The sequence below is a fragment of the Plasmodium cynomolgi genome, chromosome 14 (assembly GCF_000321355.1).
Source record: "Plasmodium cynomolgi strain B DNA, chromosome 14, whole genome shotgun sequence".
NCBI lineage: Eukaryota > Apicomplexa > Aconoidasida > Haemosporida > Plasmodiidae > Plasmodium > Plasmodium cynomolgi.
The window spans coordinates 1,462,305-1,485,735 of NC_020407.1; the positions used below are offsets into that span (position 1 = coordinate 1,462,305).

The 23,431-nt window shown below is 39.2% G+C and overlaps 5 protein-coding genes and 1 non-coding gene across 6 annotated transcripts; 4 read left to right on the forward strand and 2 right to left on the reverse strand.

The window, feature by feature from the left end:
• Positions 1 to 1,790: 1,790 nt before the first annotated feature.
• On the forward strand, positions 1,791 to 5,096 carry PCYB_144310 (MAC/Perforin domain containing protein; the record flags this gene model as incomplete). Its single annotated transcript, XM_004224902.1, has 2 exons — positions 1,791 to 1,951; positions 2,051 to 5,096. 2 exons carry the CDS (start codon positions 1,791 to 1,793, stop codon positions 5,094 to 5,096), a joined length of 3,207 nt encoding a protein of 1,068 aa, XP_004224950.1.
• Positions 5,097 to 6,125: 1,029 nt separating this feature from the next.
• PCYB_144315 lies at positions 6,126 to 6,197 on the forward strand. Its single transcript has one exon. It is a non-coding gene; the product is annotated as a tRNA-Pro (tRNA).
• Positions 6,198 to 9,757: 3,560 nt separating this feature from the next.
• On the forward strand, positions 9,758 to 13,018 carry PCYB_144320 (DNA-binding chaperone; the record flags this gene model as incomplete). The annotated part of the gene is made up of 2 exons (XM_004224903.1): positions 9,758 to 12,286; positions 12,338 to 13,018. The coding sequence occupies 2 exons, from the start codon at positions 9,758 to 9,760 to the stop codon at positions 13,016 to 13,018; spliced, it is 3,210 nt and encodes a 1,069-aa protein (XP_004224951.1).
• A 1,358-nt stretch (positions 13,019 to 14,376) lies between these two features.
• PCYB_144330 (hypothetical protein) lies at positions 14,377 to 14,676 on the reverse strand (the record flags this gene model as incomplete). Its single annotated transcript, XM_004224904.1, has 1 exon — positions 14,377 to 14,676. A coding segment is annotated over exon 1 (294 nt), but the record flags the coding sequence as incomplete, so codon positions are not given.
• A 1,675-nt stretch (positions 14,677 to 16,351) lies between these two features.
• PCYB_144340 (type IIB DNA topoisomerase) lies at positions 16,352 to 18,099 on the reverse strand (the record flags this gene model as incomplete). Its single annotated transcript, XM_004224905.1, has 6 exons — positions 17,830 to 18,099; positions 17,389 to 17,750; positions 17,214 to 17,245; positions 16,771 to 16,939; positions 16,544 to 16,630; positions 16,352 to 16,407 (listed from the first exon to the last, which is right to left on the reverse strand). Exons 2-6 carry the CDS (start codon positions 17,741 to 17,743, stop codon positions 16,352 to 16,354), a joined length of 699 nt encoding a protein of 232 aa, XP_004224953.1. The 5' UTR covers positions 17,744 to 17,750; positions 17,830 to 18,099.
• A 1,238-nt stretch (positions 18,100 to 19,337) lies between these two features.
• Positions 19,338 to 22,703, forward strand: PCYB_144350 (RNA binding protein; the record flags this gene model as incomplete). Its single annotated transcript, XM_004224906.1, has 1 exon — positions 19,338 to 22,703. One exon carries the CDS (start codon positions 19,338 to 19,340, stop codon positions 22,701 to 22,703), a length of 3,366 nt encoding a protein of 1,121 aa, XP_004224954.1.
• Between the last annotated feature and the right edge of the window lie 728 nt (positions 22,704 to 23,431).

Below are 23,431 nucleotides of genomic sequence, written 5' to 3' on the forward strand. Positions count from 1 at the left end.
TTTCCTTATGATTGTCGTTTTAGGGTTTTTTTTTTTTGGTCATGTGGCAATAAAACAGTCGTTTTCGCATGACGTAAAAAAAAAAAAAATATATAGTCAATGTTGCAATAATTTGTTAACCATGGTTGTGCACATATTGTGTCTGTTTTTATTGAGGTGCTCACCATTCATTTGATTAAGATAAATTAAATCAGATTTTTGCCACATATTCGTGATCAAGACCACTAGCCATAATTGGGGGTCCAGACAAGGCTTAATACTAGCTTTTAACTGTGTGAACAATTTTTTTTTCCGCACAACCTTTTGGCATGTGTATATGCATACATATAAGCTCTTACGCAAGTACATGTATGTGACTTTTTTTTTTACCCCACACTCACAGCTATTCCTTAACTAACCATGTGTGTGTTAAAAAAAAAACAGCGTTATACTTTCGCCAGATAGCTTCACAAACTGTGACTCTTTCGAATTCGTTAAAATTTTAAAAATGTCTTTATGTAATGTAATTTTTCGCATGTGATCATCATTTGGTAAGAAGACGGGAGTAAAAGGGGTCACATACGAAATATCTAAAATTTTCTCATTATTTTCATGGAAACGTTGTTGTAGGTCTACAATTAAAAAAAGGTGATGTTTTGTCCTCAGCATGACGTAAGTTTTGCGAGAAAGCTTTTTGCGTCCCATGTTGATGGTCCTTCTAATGTGCATAAAGTCTGGCATGTCAAAAGTTGAAAGACCCTTGCTCTGTATATCACACTTGTTCACCAATGTAATTTGTCCGAAATTGCCGTTTCCTCAACTTTGCACAGTTTAATGTGCACGAGCGCAACGAACGTAGTAGGAAACCCGCATCCATTCACTCTTATACTACTAAAGGAGAATTTTGCCAAATCAGTGCAGTCAATCTGGCGCTCAAAATGGTTAACCTGGATGAGCGAAACGTTGACCGTAATTTCCTTTAAATGCAGTACACAATGAAGAAAAAAAATGGAAAGAAATATTTCGCTATTTTAAGAAGCAAAATGTTATCTCTTCTTAAGCTAAGGCCTGTGTATTTTTCCGCACTCGCTTAAGAGTAGGAATATTTTCCGCAAGTTAAAACCTCATTGTAATGTTCTATGAAAATTAAAAAAAATGTTAAATAAAGATAAATAATGTTTACACATAATGAGCAAATTTTTAAACAAATTATTTTATGAAAAAAAATTGTGGTAAGCTTTTATTTTCCCTTGTTTTTCTTTGCAAAGCTAAAAGTCTGCCGAGTTTAAAAAAAAAAAAAAAAGAAGCGAAATATGTAGATACATAAAACGACAATTTTTGTGAGCACACGAAATGGATAGCAAAATAAGTGTGCCTTTTTCTCATATTAAATGAAGATGTCATGCTAAATTCACATAAGACAAATGTAAGCAGATGTTCGTCTTAGCTGCTGCACAGGACAATGGACACGCATACCTCCTCAGTTTTGAGATGAGTCAAAAGTCAAACGTGTAGCCTTCCCTTCAACTTGCATGTGTGCTTTCCTCGGAGGTAAAAAGTGCGATTTACTTTTTTTTTTTTTATCATTAGTGAAAAGCGCCTTTTCTTGCGAGCAAAACGGAACGCATATTTTTTTTAAATGCCACGAAAATTTTTGCGTCTTTGACTGTTTAACCGTATCATTCAAAATTGGAGCCATTCTTCAATAAAACATGTGCCTAAAAAAATAGGGGAAAAAAGCATGGACGTTTAAGCAACAAATATCCAGCGCAACGCAAGCATTTATACGTATACATGCACAAGCGTAATTAATGAGAACAGCTGTAGAACGTGTTTTAGCTCATTTACTCCTCGTGTACTTTTCAACACACAATGTAAAGTGCGAAATAAGCAGATATGTGCCGATCCACGAAAATTATGACGATTACAATTTAGAAAATTTTAACTCCTACGATTTTTTAAATGAAGAAAAGTCATACATTGCAGACGTGAACTCGGTGGGCAAAAGTAAAAGACTGCAAAATGGCAACGACATCTTTGTAGGCAATCCTTTATATGGTTGCTTCAACAGGTATGCACTGAGGCGAAATGGCCGATATGGTCAAAATGTCGTAAATCAGGAGCGATCAACAAAATCGCACGAAAAAAATGAACCCGCGAAATGCAGTGGAGACACGTGTTCCAGTTTTATGCTTATAAAAGCGCATCGCGCAGCGGGACACGCCATGAAAAAAAATGAAAAAAATTACAAATTGTGTAACTTGCAAAGGGATGGACGAAGCTGTAAAAAAATTCCCAGTGGGAGAGAAAAAGTGGGGCAAGTTGCCATCATAAATAAGCATAATTATAACTCCAACCTGGTGGACCTCACGAGGAAACCTAATAAGCAGAACCTGTCATATGGTCTAGCAGAAGGTTATCCCAAAGAGGAAAAAAAAAATGTTTACACGGAACAGAGTGATCTTCAAAGCTTTAGCCATTTTGAGACAGACACCGTTTCTCCCTCCAACTTGAAGAAAAATCCAAAGCGGGAAGAAAAACAAATCAAAATACATGGCAACTCCAAGCGAAATGAACTACCCCCAAATAAACAGCCTAAAAATGGAGAAGATAACATGGTAATGCTCCCTTCGTATAACGATAACATTGGCTACTCTGGAGGAAACTACTTCGAAAAGGAAAAATTCATCCAGATAAAATTCCCAATAAAGATCGGCAGCGAAGTTGCCAAACAAAATGGAGAGATGAACAACGAGAGGGGGATCATGAAGAATCTGGAAAGGCAGGAATCGATGCACAACAATTCAGATGAAAATTTTGCAAAATATACGATCAAGGAAGGAGAAAGAGACAATGGTGAGAAAGGAAGTAACAATTTTGTAAATTCCAAACTGGGGGAAGATAACCTAATAGGCATTTTCAAAAATCCGTACAGCCTTGGAAGCGATAATTTTTTCATCAAAAACGAAATTGAAGATTTGAAGCGGATAAATTCAGAGAGGAGGGATGAACAACACAAAGATTTCGACTTAAGAGACGCTCTAATGGGTGAAACGGGAAACATAACCAATACGCAACCACATGGTGGCGGCACACAAATTAAAGAAAATAGAAATAATGTGCCAACAAATAATCCTAATGATGGAGAGAACCACACGGCGTATGATAGGGGACACAACCCAGATATCGATTTGTCGTTAAAGTACCTGGGGTTAGGTTACGACATCATTATGGGGAACCCAGAAGGTGATCCCACGATAAACGTCGACCCGGGGTTCAGGGGACCCGTGCTTCAAATAAATATAGAAGATATGCGCATGAATAAGGATAGAAGTGGCGGCGCGAATGGTACTACCTCTCCTTATGGTAGCGGTATCCGTGGAGGAGGCCCCCAATACAGGGAGCCAACATTCATGGGGGACTACACCATAGAGGAGCACAAGCCAAAACTGACCCCGTGGGTAATCCCTGAGCACTCGTGTAGCCAATCCAAAAATGTAGAAGAAATACAAAATTTAGAGCAATACAAAATGGAATTACTGTCCGATGTTAAGGTCAGCACCCCATCCATTTTCCCATACTCCTTTTCCGCATCAGCAGAATATAAAAATGCGGTAAAAAAATTAAAGGTGCAAAATAATGTCATATTTATGATGAAAATTTATTGTCTACGTTATTATACTGGAATACCAACTACGACGAGTTGGAGGTTCACAGACAATTTTAAAAACGCCTTGAAGAAACTACCCCCAACATTTGATGGGCTGAAAGAAGATAGTCAATGTTCGTACGAGTATTACATCAACAAGATACATACTCCCCAATGTGAAGAAAATGTGAATAAGTGGATGATTTTTTTCAAGCTTCATGGTACGCATGTAGCCCATGAAATATATTTGGGGGGAAAAATAATCATAAAAATGAATATGGAAAAGGATGAATACAATAAATTGAAAGATAATAATATAAGCATAAAAACATTTTTTAATTTGTACTTTCACAAAATGGGGTTATCTGCAGCTTCGAGCAAGAAGATACAAAAACTGGTGAGCAAATTTAGAACCTCAAAGGATGTATCCATTCTTGGAGGGAACCCAGGACTAAATATAGAAAATTCAACCTTCTTTGAAAAATGGGTTAATTCTATTAAAAAGAATTCCATGCCTATAAGGACCAAGTTGTTACCCTTCAGTTTTTTCATGGACGATCCTAACATGATACAAGCGTATAAAGACGCCTTAACTTTTTATGGCCTCACTTATGGGGTTCAAATATTTGACCATGAAAAATATAGCCATGTGGTATTATCCATAGGTGAATATCTTGAAAAATGCACCCAAAAATTGTATGCGGGTCCTCCTCCAGGATTATTAACATGTCCATTGGGAAGTAGCCTCCTCATGGGCTTTTCCCTAAATTTAAATTTTTATAAAAATAAAGACCTAAGCAGCACTAACGGTATGGCTAGCTGTGAACAGATGAAAGAATCCTGCAGTGGTAATGGCTTTGGCAAAAAATATTCAGATATAAGAATATGGGGATTATGCTGTGAAAAACCATTGGATTTTATAACACAAGTTGTCCAGCAAGGGGAATCCCCCAAAATAACTGCATCGTGTCCTGGCAATTTAGTTATCCTCTTTGGGTTTGCTCTAATGAAAGGCAAAGGTTCATCCTCTGCGAACAAGGTGGATATATATCCATGTCGAACCGGCCAAACGAGCTGCTCTGCGGTGTTACAAAACAGCAAAATTAAACAAAGCATGATATATATTGCTTGTGTGGATAAATCTACGAATGGATTAGAAAATATTCAAACGTTTAGTAAGGTAAAAAATATGGGTCATGTAAATTCAGATCAGCATGAAGAAAATGATACGTCGCTTAGTTTTGCTTGTCCAAAAAATAACTCCTTGGTATTTGGTTTTTCCCTCGAATTTCACACGAACTTCTCAAAGACGAGGAATAATTTTACGGACTGTTCTAAAGCTTCTAACACCTGTCAGATAAGGGGCACTCTGATTAATACGAAGCTTGCCTTTTTTAAGCCAGACAAGTACTCGCTAGCGATAGTGGCAGGGTGTCGCGCCCGAAGCGAGTTGTCCCTACGCGGGTGAGAGGTAGGGTGTCATTCCCCCATCACCAATGTTAATCTATCGCACCATTTTGTGGCCATTTTTCGGTCACTTTGTGACTAACCTTGTGACCAACTTGTAACCACTTTGTAACCACTTTGTACTTTTTTTTAGTAGCATAATCTTGCCCCCCATAGTTACGCAACGGACTAGCCATTTTTTTAGCCCTCACCACTGAGTCCTATGCGTACATACGCTTAAACATATTTGTGCAGAATGCCCCCGATGTGCGTCTCATCGGACAATCCAAGTTTCGCCACATCGAGGATTCATCGCCCACTTGTTATTGCTTTTAAAAAAGGGGGAAAAAATGGCCTCAAAATAATGTTGTCAAGGTGGAGCTTCTTTACTCCACTTTGTTAATTTTGCAATTTCGTCCCTTCATAGTTAGGCTACTTTTTTTTTTTTTGTGCATTTCCGTGTCGTACATGTATCCTTCTTTCTGATACGTACATGCACACACACGTGTTTCCCCAGTTATGCATCCCCATCCGCGTATACACATATATGGACTACAACGAAAAGGTTGCATTTCGCGTGTTCACTGAAAACGAAAAAACGATTCACCGTCCGAAAATTTTCCTTGTTTGTCACACTAGTTAATTAACTCATAAGTAAAAAATAGCTTCTCCCCTACGTGCACAACATAGATAAAAAAAAAAAAAAATTGATTTCTCCTTAAGTCTGCGCCATCTAGGTGATGAGAAGTTAGGTAGATGCTAGAGAGTAGAGGAACAGTTTTAAAAATTTCATGTAGAGGGGAAATATACCCGGGACATACAGCTAAATGTTGCTATTTGAGAAATTAAAGTGGTGCCATTCCATCGAATCGGTCATTATTTTGTCATATAAATATGCACTCACATGTAGATTACGTTATTTTACCCCCTCCCGAATTGCATAATTGATAAGGAAAGAAGGAACGCTCAAACTTTGGCTTAGAAACCTTTGGGTTTTTGGGAACCTTTATGTTATGCTACTTTGCCTTCCTTTGTATATATTAGCTTGTTAGGCTACTTGATCTAGTGGTATGATTCTTGCTTCGGGTGCAAGAGGTCCCGGGTTCGATTCCCGGAGTAGCCAAAAAAAAAAGAGGATTGTTAAAAATAAAGCGTGTTCGGAAAGCTTTTATAATAGAGTACATGAGAAAATAAATTACATATTAAATAAAAAGTTGTGGTAATGAAACGTTATTGATATAGAAATTTACTCTGATGAAAAAAATTCGTTTCTTTTTATTTTTAGCACACAGATTATTTGCTTATTCTTGTTTGCAATTAAATTAAAGTTATATCCTTTTTAATAAAATAAGTTCTAAATAGTTCATAACTGCATAGTAGTTTCCCTTAACGGTTTAGTTAAAATTACAAAATTAAAAAGGCTCTGCGACGCGGCAAGAAATGGGGACAAACGCTGCCTAACCCTATATACATATAATTTATTTCGGGTGTAACGAGGGAAAGGTTCATCATGTTCACGTGTAGAGTTACCTAGGACTTTTATGTTTAAAAATTTTAAGAATGCATATGTAACCCATTTGTAAAAGAATCTGCAACAAAAATGGGGGCAAAATATAGGTCCTCCTCAAAGGTTAGCGAGCACATACACACTGTTTAGCAAAACAATTTGTAATGCATAATCGGTACCAAGCAGAAAGGAGAAGTAAAATTGAGCGGAAGAAAGGAAAAAAAAAAAAAGTTATACATATTTTATATCCACAAAGAGGCATATTTTGTTTTTATGCCCTCGAAAATGGGATGATTACAACTTTTTTTGGCGTTGCAGAAGTTGGCCGCAGAAGTTCCATTCCATTAGGAACATTCCCTCACTTGATAAAATATGTGCCCACCTTTTTTCAAAACCTGGCGAAGAACTCCCTCGACGTAGAGATGACCAAAGCGAAGGGGAAGGATACGACAAAAACGAAAGTAACTGTTACATGCCAATTTTTAGAACTCCTTTTTTTTTTCCCCCGTCCCTTTATCATTTACATGAACATAGTTAAAACTGTGTCTCCGCGTGGTGCACGTTCATCGTTTGGGGAAGGCACTAATGTGTCCGTCCAAAGGAACAAATGACATAAATATGGAGATCTTTTCGTATCAAAAAGAAAAAGGCATCTCCCATAATGTATCCTAAGGGGCGTAGTTCCACTTGGTTAAATTGTAAAGGTAATAATTTACCCTGTTGTGTGCATATTTCTTTTATCACTGCGCCCAGGTGTATACATATGTAGAACTCTCATCATGTTTAGTAAAAATCCAGTGGGGGGGGGGGGGGGAGATATAACGTCTTTGAACTTTTCCCCATGTAAAAGCTGTATAAAATAAAATTATAAGAAAGCGACATACTACACAAATTATTCAATATGCATTTCGATTAAAATGGAAAATGTGGAAAAAAATCTCCACATTTTGTGTAAACGACGATTTAATCATGTTCCTCCAGTTTGCCTCCTTTTTCTTTTTCCATTCGTTTGGATATATGTAGTGCACGAGCGGACTACACATACTGCCACACTTCTTCATTCGATTATTTAATTTTGTGAAATGTGCATTTTTTCAAACAATCACTTATGTGCTGCTGGAAAAACGTAAAATTTTCCGTCTGTTCATTCGTTTTTTTTTTTTTTTTTATTTTTAACCCATATCAAATTATGCAAACATACAACTCGCAATTTTAATGGGAACAATTTTTATTTACATAAAATCGATGCAAAAAATGAGGGGAAAATAAACAAATAAAATACAACGATGGAGAAGCTGCTATTGAGGAAAAACCAGAAAATCCGCGCAAAGTCAAAAATGAACATGTAGAGAAAGGAAAGGCAAATATATAACTCCCTGCTGGCAAATGCTTCTCCTCATAAGCGCAAATTAAAAACAGCGACTGGAAAAAAAAAAGAAATGGCAAAAAAAGAAATCAAGTGCAAGTGGATTCTTCCATATTTATGCATACACTCACTATATTAATTTTTTACATATGGCCGACGCGACGCGTTACATTATTTGTATACGCATTTAGGGGCTGGAAGAAGGATGGGGGCAAATTGTAAAACGATTAGCCCTTCTCTGGCTCGCCACCATTTAAAATGTTCATATGTTAAACGAAAAAAGGAAAAAAATAAAGAGAAAGTATAGAAAAGAAAATAAGAAAAAAAACTGCGCTTGTATATGGTTCACTTCCCCCATTCTGTCATGTCGCATGACGTTCACTTGCTCTTTAATCCATTTTCTTTTCACGCGAGAGGAAAAAAGCCTTTTAAGGATCATACGTGTAAAAAACACGCATGTACATATGTACATATATATACATACATGTACTACTTGTTCGTGAGTACGAACGCTTTTTTCGCCCTTCTTTCAACTTCACGCTATTTAATTCTTTCCCTTTACAATGAGGTTTATTCAGTCACCTTTCGCAATTTTCAAGTGAACAGTTTCTCACATGGAAATATATTATGCAAGCAATAATGACGTACCTCCCATTCGTACATGCATGCGTGGGTTACGTATACCTCAGTGGGATTTCTTTTTCTTTATAAATTTTTTAATTTGAAAAATAAGAGAGGGATTAACCCTTCAGCAATTTTTTTTTTTTTTCTTTGTAATTTTATAACTATGCATATAATAACTGAGTAACATGTGCCCTTTCAATTTATGCGCGTGAATCGAATCTCCCGTCCCCGCGCAAGCGTCATTTAGCAGTCTACAGCCAATCGCAAGCACATACGTGCGTACGTACGGACATATGTATCGTATGTATACATATACACATATATATTTATATATACACGTATGCCTATTATCCGTGCGCGCCCTCGTAGTTATGCTGCCTCCCCTACAGAACACTTCCTTTTTGATGCACAGATGAAGGGAAAATTTTATGTACGCTCGAGCGGCAGCCCCCACGCGCGCATTTGCATATGCTGACATGCATGGCGCAGGTGCGTGTGCACAAATATAAATAAGCACATCTATATAAATGTATAAATATATAAATAAATATATATACATATATGTGCACGTACATGCGCGCGAACACGTGTTTCCGTAATTGTGAGCGAGCTTCGCGGATGGCCTGCATTTTGACACTCAAAATCGGTATGAAAGAATTGAAGACGCCTGGCCCTTCTGTTCGCGACCCTACGTTTTCATTTAAATCGGTGAAAGTTGGCCTTCTGGGGTAAGAGGGAGAATAGGGGGATTTTTGTGTGCACGTACATGTGAACAACTGTTTATGGGAAAAGGGGAGCACTACAAATGAACAGACCTGTGTTGACGCCAGGCGCGTGTAGCTCGTCGCATTTGCGCAAGTGTATGTATGCATGTATGCGCACATGTATGTATGTTGGCAGGTGTATGTATGTATGCCCACGCGCGGCGAGCGATCCTGGGTTGATCACTTATAATTTAAAAGAATTTATAAGCCCCCGCGTGGCAGTCAGTTCCTCGCTAGCAATTTGAGCACCAGTTTGTACACCCAGCAGTTTAACAGAGAAGCCGTCCAACAGAGAAGCTGCCCAACAGAGAAGCCGTCCAACGAGCTGTGTTCCAATACTTTCCGATAGTCCACTCACCAAACCCATTCATCACTCCCCATATCATATTCTACCTGTTGGTTACCGCCCCCGAACGAACAAAATGAAAGACATATTACCAAAAAATGCGTGCACACAGAGCGAAGAAGAACAGTTTTGCCTACAAGACATTAACGCGAAAAATGAAGAAGATTACGCTAGCCAACTTAGCAGGCTACCTTACGTCTCCACCCATCATGGCGTAAGTATAAGAAAGAAAAAGATCGAGCCAGCGGGGTTTATGTTTTATGTAAAGTACGAAATTGCTATGTTAAAAGGGAAAAAGAAAAAGGCAAAGGAAGGTAGACACATCCCGATAGAGGAGCTATTTCTTTATAAAGAAAAAATAGATTACTTGAATGAACTTAAAGTAAAGAATGAGGGGGAAGAGGAACCTCACAGTGAGGGGGACCAGGGTAGCGACTACAACAAAGAGAAGTCCAAGAAAAATAACAGAGACAAAAATTACGATGATGACTATGATGATCCGAACAACATGGACAGTAGCAATAAGAAGAAACAGGAAAAGGCAAACAATAAGAAGAGCTCCAATTTAGTGAAAAAATGCATAAACAATAACATAAATGTGTATGAGGTTTTAAGTGTAGAGGAGGCAGATGATTTAGAGACCATAAAAGCATCGTACAAAAAACTTATATTGTTATTTCATCCTGATAAGAATAAAGGAACGAGCTTTTTAAATCAAAAGGAAAAGGAAAGAAAGAGGAAGAAGGAAAGGGAGAAGGGAAAAGACGGTAACAGAAACGATGATAATGCTAAGGCAAAAGGGCAACATGATAGCCATGAGACCAAAAAGGACTTCATGTATTACATGGAGAAATACAACATAGAAAAATTAACGCCAGAAGAAAAAAAAACCATGTTCCTAAAAATTCAAGACTCCTATGCCGTCTTGTCAGACAAGACACTTCGAAAACAGTATGACAGTTCCATCCCATTTGATGAATACATTCCAACACTAACCGAGCTGGAGGAGGCCCCGGACTTTTATGAATTCCTCAGACCAGTTTTTAAGAGAAATGCCAAGTGGTCAGCTAAAAAACCAGTGCCGGATATAGGAGATGAACATACAGATATAAAAAATGTAAAATATTTTTACGATTTTTGGTATAATTTTATCAATTGGAGAGATTTCTCCTATCAAAATGAGTATAACTATGAGGAAGCGGAGTGTCGAGAAGAGAGGAGATGGATGGAAAGAGAAAATAAAAAAATCCAGAAAAAGGCTTCCAAGGCGGAAAATTTAAGAATTATCAAATTGGTAGATTTAGCCTACAATAACGACCCAAGAATTATTGCAGAAAATAAGAGACTCAAATTGGAGAAACAAAAGAAAAAAGAATTGTCCATTTTGGAGAAACAGAAAAAAACAGATGCGACCATGAACGAAATGGAAAAGGAGAGTCCCCCCAATCAACAAAGCAATGATAAAAAAAATAAGGACAACAAAGCAGCTGTCAAAATTTGGAGACATCATATTAAATCGCTGTGCCTAACGAAGTTATCAAAACATGTAGACTCCGATTTGGTACAGGAAAAATTATCCCTTATGCCGTTTGAAACCTTGTGTGAATTTATAGATGACATTTATGTGTTTCTCAATTTTAACCTGCACAAGGGGAATCCTCCTTCTGTAGAAAAACCGAGTGCCTCCAACGATACCCAAGTTAGTAAGCAGTTACAAGGGGGCAAAAATTCTACACACATTGCACACGGCAATAGTGATAGCAGTGCCCTAATTAACACCAATGGTGTTTATGAACATGTGTCCACTAACTTGGTAGGGACAAACGGAATTTCCAAGCAGGACTTAAATAACACAGTGAGGAAGGACCCCCTCGAATGCGGCAAAGCGGGCCCATCCAACTACTCCGCGGGTTGCACATATGACACAGATTATACGACCAAGAAGGAGGATAAAAACACGTTAAATGGACATATCGCTAGGACCAGCAACAACGATCATAAGGATAACTTTCTCGTAGAGAAGGGCAAGCAAAACCAAGTGATGAATAGCAGCACCTCCTTTGAAAGCCCCCCTTGTGAAGTTAGCCATGCGCATCACAGCAAAATCGAAACAGGGGAGAGTAGCCCACGAGTGGAAGTGCACCCCACTGGTAACAAACGAGAAGACGAACAGAATGAGAACAAATTAGTAAATGCGGAGAAGGTACCCAATGGGGTGAATTCAGGAGAGCCAAAAATGCCTGATAGCGATGATTCCAAGAGGAGCCCCTCCGAAAATATGGGCATGCGAAATAACACCATGAGCAGTACGACGTGTAGCACAGCGAGCAGCATGACGCGCAAGCAGGTGGCTAGCCAAACGGTCAACCAAGTGGTGGGCCAAACGGCCAGTCAAACACAGAACAGCAACGACGGTGGGGGAAACAGAACCACCGGGTTTATAGGCCACCTGAAGAACATAGAGCTGGGGGACAAAGAAATCGAGTTATTAATTCTGATATTTAAAAAATACATTAACGAATTTACCCGTGTTATGGAAAAGGAACAAAAAAAGAACTCGGAGGAAGCCACGAGCACAAAGAACAAAGCCGAAAGGGATGCACGAGTAACAGAAGGGGGAGCCATGAATAGTAGCCACTCTCCTGTGCATCAACAGGTCAGCGAAAATGTAAAGCTAATGAATGAACAGAGAAGTGGTCACCTTTCCGAAAATGACAAAAAGAAGAATGACGAATCTAGTAACACTTGCGGGAAGTGGACAGCCCAGGAAGTCTCCCTACTTGCGAAGGCATTGAAGTCCTACCCAGGAGGGACTAAAAACAGATGGGACCTGATTTCCAATTTTATAAAAACCAAAAGTGTGAAAGAAGTTATAAAGAAGACGAAAGAAATGTTCGAAAATGAAACATTAAAAAATTTAAGCAGAAACTTTGAAGAAACTCCTTTTGATAATTTTAAAAATCAAAATAAAGGAGTGATGAAAAAAATCGATGACAATTTAGATAAGAGAGATGTAAAAATGACAGCCGAGGAAAAAGATAACTTAACAAATAAGTCGAGAAATAAGTCGACAGATAATTTGACGAATAATTTGACGAATAATTTGACGAATAATTTGACGAATAATTTAAATGGCCACGCGGAGGTGAAGCGGCCATGGACACATCAGGAGCAGCATTTGTTGGAACAAGCGCTGATGAAGCACCCTGCGTCTTTACCGAAAAAGGAGAGGCTCCAGTTAGTGGCCTCTGAGATAAAGACAAGAACGCTGGAGGAAGTTATCCTCAGAATGAAGACTCTCAGGGCACAGATATTAGCCAAGAAGGCGGCAAAGTAGGGTGCAGGCACATACTGTTATAGGTAAGCCTCCAGTTCGTGGCATGCGCGTGCAAGTGTACCTTTTTCAGTATGCACTACGGGGCCCCTTTAGCTGTTAAAGAAAAGTGTGAACTGGGGGATACTCCACTTTGGCATATACATGTGCTGCGCCAGTATGCCCCTCCCGCGGAAAAACGGCGGAAAGGAAATTCCCCAGGCCCAGTGAGAAGATCATGTCAATGCTATGATCACATCGCGTCACAAGCTAAACGAAAATAATGTAATAAGAAATGCAGCATTCTGTTTGGACCTCAATGGAAAAACCAAATACACACCGCCAACATGGCATCCTTCAACGAAACCCGGGGGGAAATGCCCCCATTTTATATGCCTTACTAATTAAACACAAAATTGTATGTACTTCTGTACACATGGAATAATCAATTGTGCATATTTGTACGAATTTATGTTTTCAGTTTATTCATTTTATCCGAAAGATATATGAATGAACAAATTCGTTTCTTCCCCTTTTCGTTATGAATTGCATTGTTTAAACGTTTTGTTAAGTTTTTTTTATGACTTTTTTTGCATTTGCATTCGCATTTGCACTCGCCCTTTTAATTTTCTTTTTTTCTTCCCTGCATTTTTGCGTCGTCGCATTTGAGTCACCGCTTTTGCATTTCGCCGATGCGATTTCGCATTAGCCTTTTCCCGCCCATTTCCCTCTTTGCACGTACGCACCCCCCTCTGAAATAATTTTGTTTTATTCCTTCACCTGTTTATAATTAAAGTTGTCACTCATTATTTTATTTTATTTTTTTTTTTTATCAATGTCTTTTACATCGCAGTAGATTTTCCACAAATCTTATTAGACGCAACTCTGCAACATTGTTTTTTAAGTTTAATTTGACTATTAAAATGTGTCTCATGGGTGAGGAGCGGCGGAGAAGTGGTGGAAAAGCGGAGCGGAAGCAGTAGAGAAACCGCGTAGAAGCCGCACAGAAGCAGCAGAGAAACCGCAGAAAAGCCGCATATAAGCAGCAGAGAAACCGCGTAGAAACCGCGTAGAAACTTCAACCTGCCGCTACGCAGTGCCGAATTAAAAACGAGTTAGAAACGGAAAAAGCCGCAGCAACACGGTGGGCCCGGCGCGCTATAGAAAAACAAGCGTGGATGAACCACCATTTTATGTTTCTTCGTTGGACACGGAAAAAAGGAAATCTCCTTCCTTACTAAGTTGCTTGCACAAAAAAAAAAACGAAATAAAATATGAAACGGGGAAGGACAAAACTATGCGCCGCTAACTCAAAGAAAGATAAGCAAAACAAATAATCATCCACCCCCCGCGGTGCATCCACCGAGGAGCCACCTCCGCTCACCGCTGTTTCTTCAAACGATACCTGCGGCCACCCTTCTTATCCCGCATGAATCTTTTATTTATAAGTCTGCTTTGCCGAGGCAGTTTATACGTCCTCACTTTCTCTTTCGTTGGGATCCAAGGAATGGTAGACAGACCCATTCTTTTTTTTTTGTATTTTTTTTTCTGATGTTTTCGAATTTTAAAGTACCTTCTGCGCTTTGTGCTTATTTGCTTCTTTAATATAAAGTTAAAATGGGATTTTAAAAAGGGGAAATAAAAGCCACTCAAAATGCTACCTCTGTGGGGTCCCATACAAACTGCGTTCGTGGCAAAGGAAAATCTTTTTCTTAGTCTTCATTTTTATTTTTGCAACAATGTCTTACGCACTGGTGAGAAAATCTGACTAAGTTTTCGAAGCAGTTTTTCAACATAGTATAAACCGCAAGTGAATTGAAAAAAAAAAAAAAGGGAGTATCCTTCCTTCCGCAGTTATGTGTATACCCTCCTTTTAGTTTTTTACATGAGTTCCTGTGTTCCTTCTTTCCGATACGTCGTGCACCCCCGTGTGGGTAAATATACATGCGCGTAGCTAAGCCGGTATGTGTACTTACGCCTATCTGTCATTTCACTTTTTTCTGCCCAGTAGATTGCCACAGCACTATCTTGATTTGGTTCATATGGTGAAGACCACTGTTGAGAGGCATTTGAAACCTTTGCTGAGATGGAAGATCAATCTTTTCTGGAGAGTTCAACGTATAGGAAGTAATCATAATGGGGGGGGTTGACATTTTATATAATGTATTGGGGCCCCCTTTTTTTGGGAATTCGTGCCATCCATATTTTTCTATGCTTCAATTTTTCAAGAGCATATTTCGTTTCTTAATTTATCGGTTGGCTGCTTTTGCTGCATGCGCGGGGGCATAGCCGTGTCACTGCATATGCGTGTAACTATGACTTTGTTTTTTTAATTTTTTTTTTTTTTTTTATCATTCTTTTTGACACTTGGAAGGATACACGTGCGCACTTGTGCGGTGATCAGTTCAAAGTTGTAGATGTGGCGTGTTTGTGTGAGTCAGCGGGGTGGTTATTACCGCGAGGACACAAATAGTGGGAACCCAATTTGGCAGACCCCAAACAGTGTGTTACGTAACCAACGAATGACGCGCTTTTATGTATACCCTTTTGTGGGAAAGAAATCAGAAAAATGAAGCAAAACGGTGGAAACATGGATGTGCATATACGCGTGTACTGAGAATCCCCTCGTGCTCATCAAACTGCATCCTACGGGGGGTCAATGCTTGTCATCGCCACACTCAAAGGTGTTCCCCAATTCTTATGCTCAAATGTTTCTCAATATCTTGGATTGCATCTACTTCATATTTGACGCCGGATGTTTTCATGTGGTTAGCGTGTTCCCTTCAAGAGGAAAAAAAGCGAGAAAAGGAGAAATGCAATGGGGGATATCCATAGGAAGAGCATTTTGCAACCCTCCCCAGTTGGGTCTGATCACGTGCATGTTTTTTTTTCATTTTTTGCCCCCTTACGTCCACGCGATAATTTCAGAGGAGCGGAATTTGCGGCTACTTTTTACTGTCTCGCAAAAGCTACAAGGGAGTATAGGGGAAAAGGGGAAAATAAAAAATAGAAACACCCATTCTGCATAACTCGTTGCTACTTTCCACCGATGTCAGTCTATGCGCTCGCCCCATGTATGACAGAAGATACAACTTATGCAAATCCCTACTTGTCCAACATGCGGATGTCCCTTAAGGTCAGTTTACTTATATCAATATCTTTTAAAACTTGTTTTTGAAGCCCTTCTTCCGGGGGGAACAAATTCAGCCAGCATAAATTATCAATAGATACGTCGTCTACGTCTATATTTATGAAGAATGGGATGATGGGGAAAAGGAATGTGTTGCCTGGCATCTTTGCAAAAAAAAAAAAAAATACTCCTTTTTTTTTTTTTTTTTCTTTTTTTCAACATTTTGCTTAACAGTAAACTTTTGACTCCATCTTCGAGGTATAGGTGAATGCTATGCTTAGACCTTCATGAGGACAAAGAAAAAATGTTCGCGCCTGAATCAACGTATGCGTTGCAGTACTTACGGCGAAACGATGCGAAGAGGAGCGAAATGACAGTGTCCGCGCGCCCATCTCTCTACGCATCCACCTAGAAATAACCATAAGCATCGTAATCGGTGAGGCAGAAAATCTTCAAGGCTTTGTTGCATCTACGGATTTCGTAGAGTAGTTGCCGGGTGTTAAGGTCTGTAAAAGAGGGGTAATGCGGAAGGGTGTGTACATATATATACATATATATATGCACTCATATGTGCCTAGGCACGTACACCACAGGCGTTTCTCACATGTCTGTGCACCCCCTCGGTGTTATCCCAGAGAGTGCCAACCTGGGAACCCTCTGGCCGTAATCATAATGCAGGGTCCATAATTCGAAATGAAATCCGATTGAAGTAGCCTAAAAAAAATCGTCTCCTTTTCCACTATTAGGACGTATTTCACATCAGGCGAAATTTCTATATCGGAGACTCCAAAGGGGCATATTAAATGCCCTCTCGTCTGAAAAAGGTGTGAAAGAGGGGATGCCGTTGCGCATGCGAAAATGAGCATAAACCATACGCTACAGCAGGGGTAAAACATAGCATAAAATGTGCATTCAAAATTGATGAAGTGAAAAATGAGCAACTGTATATAATGCGTTGAGCGACATGTAACATGGGAAGTAAGCTTGTCACTAATTAACTGCGTGACTATATGTGTAGACATGCGTTTGTGTGTGTTTTGTTCGTATGGCCATATTCAACGGTCGTGTGGCATGTTCCCTTTTACGGACTTCAAAAATACTCATGCAGTCAACCCATGGGCCTAAAGCGAAAACGAGTTGGAAGCGCGTTAGTTGAAGACTGCTCTCCGACCATGTGCACATGTACATGAACACTTATAACGTGCCATCTGTGTAGACGAGAGTGATGGAACATAAAAACATCGTTGTGCGATTTTATATTCACTTGAATTTTTTTCCCGGAGGAAAAGATTTCCTCTGATTATTCCTTTGGGGGAATTATAAATGTTTAGCAACTCTCTCGGAATTTTTATAATTTTTGTTAATTTTCCAACGGTTACATTAGAAACCTTTTGAGACATGAACAACTTTGGGTTTGTGTAAAATATTTGTCTCAATGTGGAATGCATATTATCCTTTAAGTTTTTCGAAACGATTTCGATGATGCAGAACAGTCTTGTCATTTCAAGAATTTTTCCTTTTGACAAAACTTTTTTTTGTTTCTTTTTGTCCAACAGCGATGTAAGAAAATTCAGAGTGCATTTTTCCAGCAGACTTGTCACGTCCACGTTGTCCCGCATTTTGAGCGTCCATTTGTTAGAAAAGGTTGAAGAGAAGCAGGTGGGTAAATGGACGGGCGGACGGGCGGACGGGCAGACGGGCAGACGAGCGGACGAGCGGACGAGTGAATAGATACGCTCACACATAAATGAATCACTGAATAAATGTGGACCAACGCACTGAACGCGCTAAGTACAGGATGTCCGAATTGTGCACGCAAATGGGGTAGACTCATCGCTACGCAGGAACGATGTTGTAGCCATCGCAATGTGACAAATTCGTAAAAACGAAAAATGAGTCAACACATGGATAAATTACGAAAGATTGATCGGACGTTGCGCTGAAAAATGGGGATTTTAAAGAACCTACCTTAGCCAGTCTTTGCAAACCATTCGTTAATTTTTTTTTTCACTTATGGGGATATAATGCATACACTACTATACATTTATGTGAAAATAAAAAAAAAAAAAAAAAAGGGGCAACTTTTCCGTCACCATGTGGCTACTTTTCCTCCCATATATGCGTAACAAAAATGGCATATTTTTTGGTGCACTTCTGCTACTACAATGCGGTTATTCCCATTTGATCATTTTTCGTGCATAAGGGATGAGGGGAAAAAAGAAGAAGGACGGGAAACTGCACCTGTTCATTTTCGCTTATTTTATCATTTCCTGTACAACCACAAAATTTGTTCAGTCAAATCGCGCTTGCATTAAGACCCTTATTCCTACAGTGACATATTTATGCTTTTCCAATAAGGGATACTCATTTGTGAGATGAAAAAAGTGGAAGCGAAGAAGGCGATTTATAATTTACGTGAAACTTATTTCGAACAAATCCATCACGTTGTTACATAAAATAACATATGCCCTTAACGTGGCAAAAAAAAAAAAAAAAAAATTCAAGCGGTTCAATTTTCCCCCCATAGGATTACCACATGTACAACTTTGCAAGCTTCTCAATTTTTAAGAAACCAAAAAGTTCCGCGCAATTTTGTGAAAGGGAAAAAGGATTCGATGTAGCATATTAGGGGACGTTAATTTTTTTTAGCATATTGCTATGTAAATTTAACCCCATTTTGTACTTTTTTTTTTTTTTTTTTTCTCGTATAATTAACTCATTGTGCATTGCATATGTTTGCAAGCAATTCCAATAGGGCATATTTTTCCCAAGTCAGGGATGATATATACGTGTACCAACACCAATTTGAAGTTTGAGTGAAGACCCATTTGGGCATGAACCAATTTGGGAAGAGGGGGGCCTATTTTGTTAAAAAGAAGGCTATACTCCTTAGTCAGCAAATTTTGCGTATGTACCACCCAGCGTATCAGTTTTTCTGCGAAGAGGAGAAAAAAGGATGAAAATTCCGAATGAAGCATAGCTGACGAAGGAAAGTCAAATAAAGTACCCATTCGAAGTTGTACATCGCACAAATCGTGAGTACGCCCCAATGTAGGAATGGACTAACCCAGTGGGACATTTCTGAAAAAGATTTAAATATAACCCTAAACTGAAAGAACGCGTAAATATATTCCCCATATGGATTTTTAGTACATATTTTGTGCTAACGTGGAGACTCTACTTAGGCAAGTTTTTACCCCACAGCACGTCACAATGATGGGATACGCGGGGACCAACATCAACAACGTCGATACAGCCGACAGCAACTGCAACAGTAGACCCTTCCAAAATGAATCGAACTTTGATAAAACAAGATTGATCATAAAAAATGTCCCAAAATATATGAACGAAATGGATTTAAAAAAACACTTTTTTAAAATGAAAGGAAATTATGAATTTAAAATAACAGATATAAAAATTATGAAGAGAAAAAAACTTGTCAAGAATAAAGAATTTTTTGAGTCCAGAAAAATTTGCTTCATAGGTTTTATTAACAATACAGATTGTGAAAATTTTAAAAAATCTTTTAATAACACCTACATTAATACTAGCAAAATTGTCATTGAGGATGCTTTTTCTCCCCTTATTTCCAAAAATGCACAGCAGAGCAGAAATGGCACTTCGTATGCCTTTAAACGTATAGGAGAGATACAAAAAATGAAGAAAGACAAGTCTGTGCAAATTGTGAAAAGCGAAAATTTTGTCAACAAAACGATTCCCATCAAGAAGACCAAAGCGGGGATGAGCACCACCAGGAGCCACATCATATTTTTAGATGACCAACCGGCGCAGGGAGTGGTGGAGGAGGAGAAGAAGCAGAAGATGAAGGAAAAGAAGAAGGAAGAAAAAATGGAAAAGAAGAAGGAGGAGAAAGCGGAAAAAAAGGCGGAAAAGAAGAAGACCAAAATGGAAGGGGATAACCCCCAGAGTGGGGAACCCCCCAGCGAACGGTTGGAGCCAGCGGAGAAGGCACGCACAAATGGTGCTAAGCGGGACATAGATGAGGAAGGCAACAGGGATGATGATGCTCATGCTGATACAGGCGATGGCGCACAAAGTGGCGCAGAAAAGGAAGAGGCCGAGGAGGAAAAAGCCCTAGATTGGCTGAAAAAAATCTCCAAAAGGGAGGAAAGTGACAAAAATGCCCGAAACGAAAAAGATGCCCGGAACGACAAAAATGACCAGAACGATCAAGGCGCGCAAAAGAACCGCCTATTCGAGGACGAAATGAGCACAGCGAGCAATCTGTCAAGCGACGAAAAGGAAGGGAAAAAAAAAGCGGACAATGGCGTGGACGAGGAGGATGATTGTGAAAATATGAACACCGGGAAAATTATCATCTTTAACATGCCCCCCGTAAACGAACAGGACGTAAAGAACCTGTGCGAACGGTTTGGACCCGTCGTCGATGTGAAGGTGTTTAAGAACGTAAAAAAAGGAGCAGTAGTCCTAAATTTGAATGAGAAAAAAAACAACAAATCGAGTGACGACTTTTTTATAAAACTGTTGAAGGAAAATCACGACTCATTTGCAAACGAAAAAGATAGAGAAAAGCAAAAGAAGAAGAAAAAAAAAAATTTGGATGAAGCTGACAGCGATGTGGTGAAAAGGGATGACAGAGAAATAGGCTATGGGGAGACCACAGATTGCAAAAAAAAAAACGGAAGTAGCAGAAACGAGTCTATCCTCAACAGCGACCTTACAAATGTAAAGGTATACGCCTTCGTCAATTTTATGTTCCCCAGCGCTTGTGAGAGAGCCAAAAATTTCTTAAACCATGCCATTTTTAGGGGTAAAGTGTTAAGTGTTAAATATGCCAAGGAAAAATTTGGAGACTACGAATATACAGAGAAAGGAAAAAATAATGTGTTGATTAAATTATCTCATGATTCGAAAACATCGTATAAGAAAATATTGGAAATTCAAAAAAAGAGGAACTGCCAAAATGAAAATATTTGGAATATTCTCTACACAGACATAAACTCGAGCATTCACAGTTTCTGCAAAGAAAATAAATGCAGCCCCCATTCCATACTAAACATAAAGGACAGGAACATTGCCGTTAATGTTTCGCTCACGGAGACGTACATAATTAACAAAATGAAGGAGTGGATAAAGAAGGAGGGGATTTACTTGGAGGCTTTCGAGCAGATATATAGGAAGAGGGACGAGGGGGGAGAACCGAGTGGAAAAGCGGACGGTAAAGCGGACGGTAAAGCGGACGATAAAGCAGACGGAAAAGCGGACGGAAAAGCGGACGGAAAAGCGGACGGAAAAGCGGACGGAAAAGCGGACGGTAAAGCGGACGATAAAGCGGACGGAAAAGCGGACGGAAAAGCGGAAGGAGATAACCCCCCCGGAGAGGAGCCCAGCCGTGCGAACCACGTCGTCAAGTACAAACGCAGTGATGACACCATAATAGTAAAAAATTTGTCCATTCAAACAAACCAAAAGGAAGTAATAAGCCTTTTTAAGAAGTATGGTGTTTTAAGCAAAGTTAGTTTTTCCCCCTATAACAATATAGCCATACTGCAGTTCGAGAAAGCGGAAAACGCCAAGAAGGCCTTCATATCGAACTCGTACATACGGTATAAGAAGCTGCCCCTCTATTTGGAGTGGGCCCCAATGAACCTGTTCGAGAGGAAGGGAGACCAGGATGGCGTAGGAAGCGATAGCAAGGGGAAGACGAACGGTGGAGAAATACCCGCCAAAGAAGCAGTCAAAAAATCTGAACACGAAGCGGCCCCGAAGAAGGAACAACACCATAGCGAAAGCGAGTCCAGTGATGAGGAAATTACGCACGCCAGCATCTATATCAAGAATCTGAACTTCAATACCAAGGAAGAGGACCTAAAAAAGTTGTTCGAAAAATTGGAAGGATTTATAACCTGCAATATTGTGAAGAGTAAGAAGGCCATATCGAAGAAGAATCAAGAAAAGGGAAAAGAGACAGAACAGAAACTGATGTCTCAGGGATACGGTTTTGTTGAATTTAAAAGCAAAGAGTTAGCTGTTGAGGCCATCAAAAAGTTGACAGCAACAACTCTGGATGGGCACGTGCTGGAGTTGAGTCTTTCTCGTAACAGAGTTAAAAAAAAAAATAATAAAAATAATGAAGAAAAAGAGGTAGTTAAGGAAAAAAAAATTACCAAAAAGTTGCTAGTAAAAAATTTAGCTTTTCAAGTGACGAAAGAAGAATTAAGAAAATTATTTTCTGCATTTGGAAATATCAAAAGTGTCAGAATACCCAAAAATGCATATAACAGAAGTAGAGGATATGCATTTGTTGAGTTTATGTCAAAAAATGAATGCCTCACAGCGATTGAGTCATTACAACATACCCATTTGTATGGGAGGCATCTTATCATCGATTTTGCCGATGATTTTATTTTTGATCAAAATGTGAACGAATTTGACAAACTAAAAGAGGAGGGGGTTAACAACAATCATGGGAGTAAGAAACAAAAGTGCATTACGTCAGAACAAGCCAAAAGAAAAGCTACCTATGAGAAGGAGAAAAAAAACCAAGTGACCGAATCGAAAAAAAGGAAACTGATGAATAACATGGAGAATATTTGATACGTCATTTGGGAGGAGTACCCAAATGGGGAACAGTCTGTTCCTTCGTAAATGTTGACAAGCATGTTAGTACACTTATATAGATATGTGCCCTCTCCAGTGGGGAAAAAATATCCCAATTAGGAGGGAAAAAAAAAAGACGTTCCTCCATTTTAACTTGAAACGGAAAGGTGAAGAACACAAGGTAGGGTTTATTCCGCCATGTTGGAAACGCCTCTTTGTAACAGTTGGGAGATCTCCAAAATGATGCGCAAAGGGCGCGACCTCCGCGCTTTTTGGACACCCATTCAGATAATACACCCCTTTTTGTGCACTCGTGCAGATATACACATGTCAGTCCCTTGTGTGTAGGGGCTGTGGAGGCCACGCCTCTCTCGTTTCGTGCGTAGTGCATTTCAGTGGAGTAGCTGACCACCATTTTGTCATACATACTCCGCCCCTTTAACATAATACCGCTACATGCGTAAGTTCCCTTGCGCACATTTTTGCCGCATAACAAATTTGCTGTCCCATTTGATCTATTTTTGCACTTTTTAATTTGTTCCCAAGTGAAAAAAAAAAAATTCGAACTTAACGTAATAGTATAAATTGACAAATTCGTTTTTTACGGTCAAAATAGTGAGCATAAGTTCGGGACATTTTTTAAAACTTGGAAAAAAAAAAAAAATGATATCACGTGCCTACGCATCATGGAAGGTTCGCTGCGTTTCAGCATGCCCACTATTTTT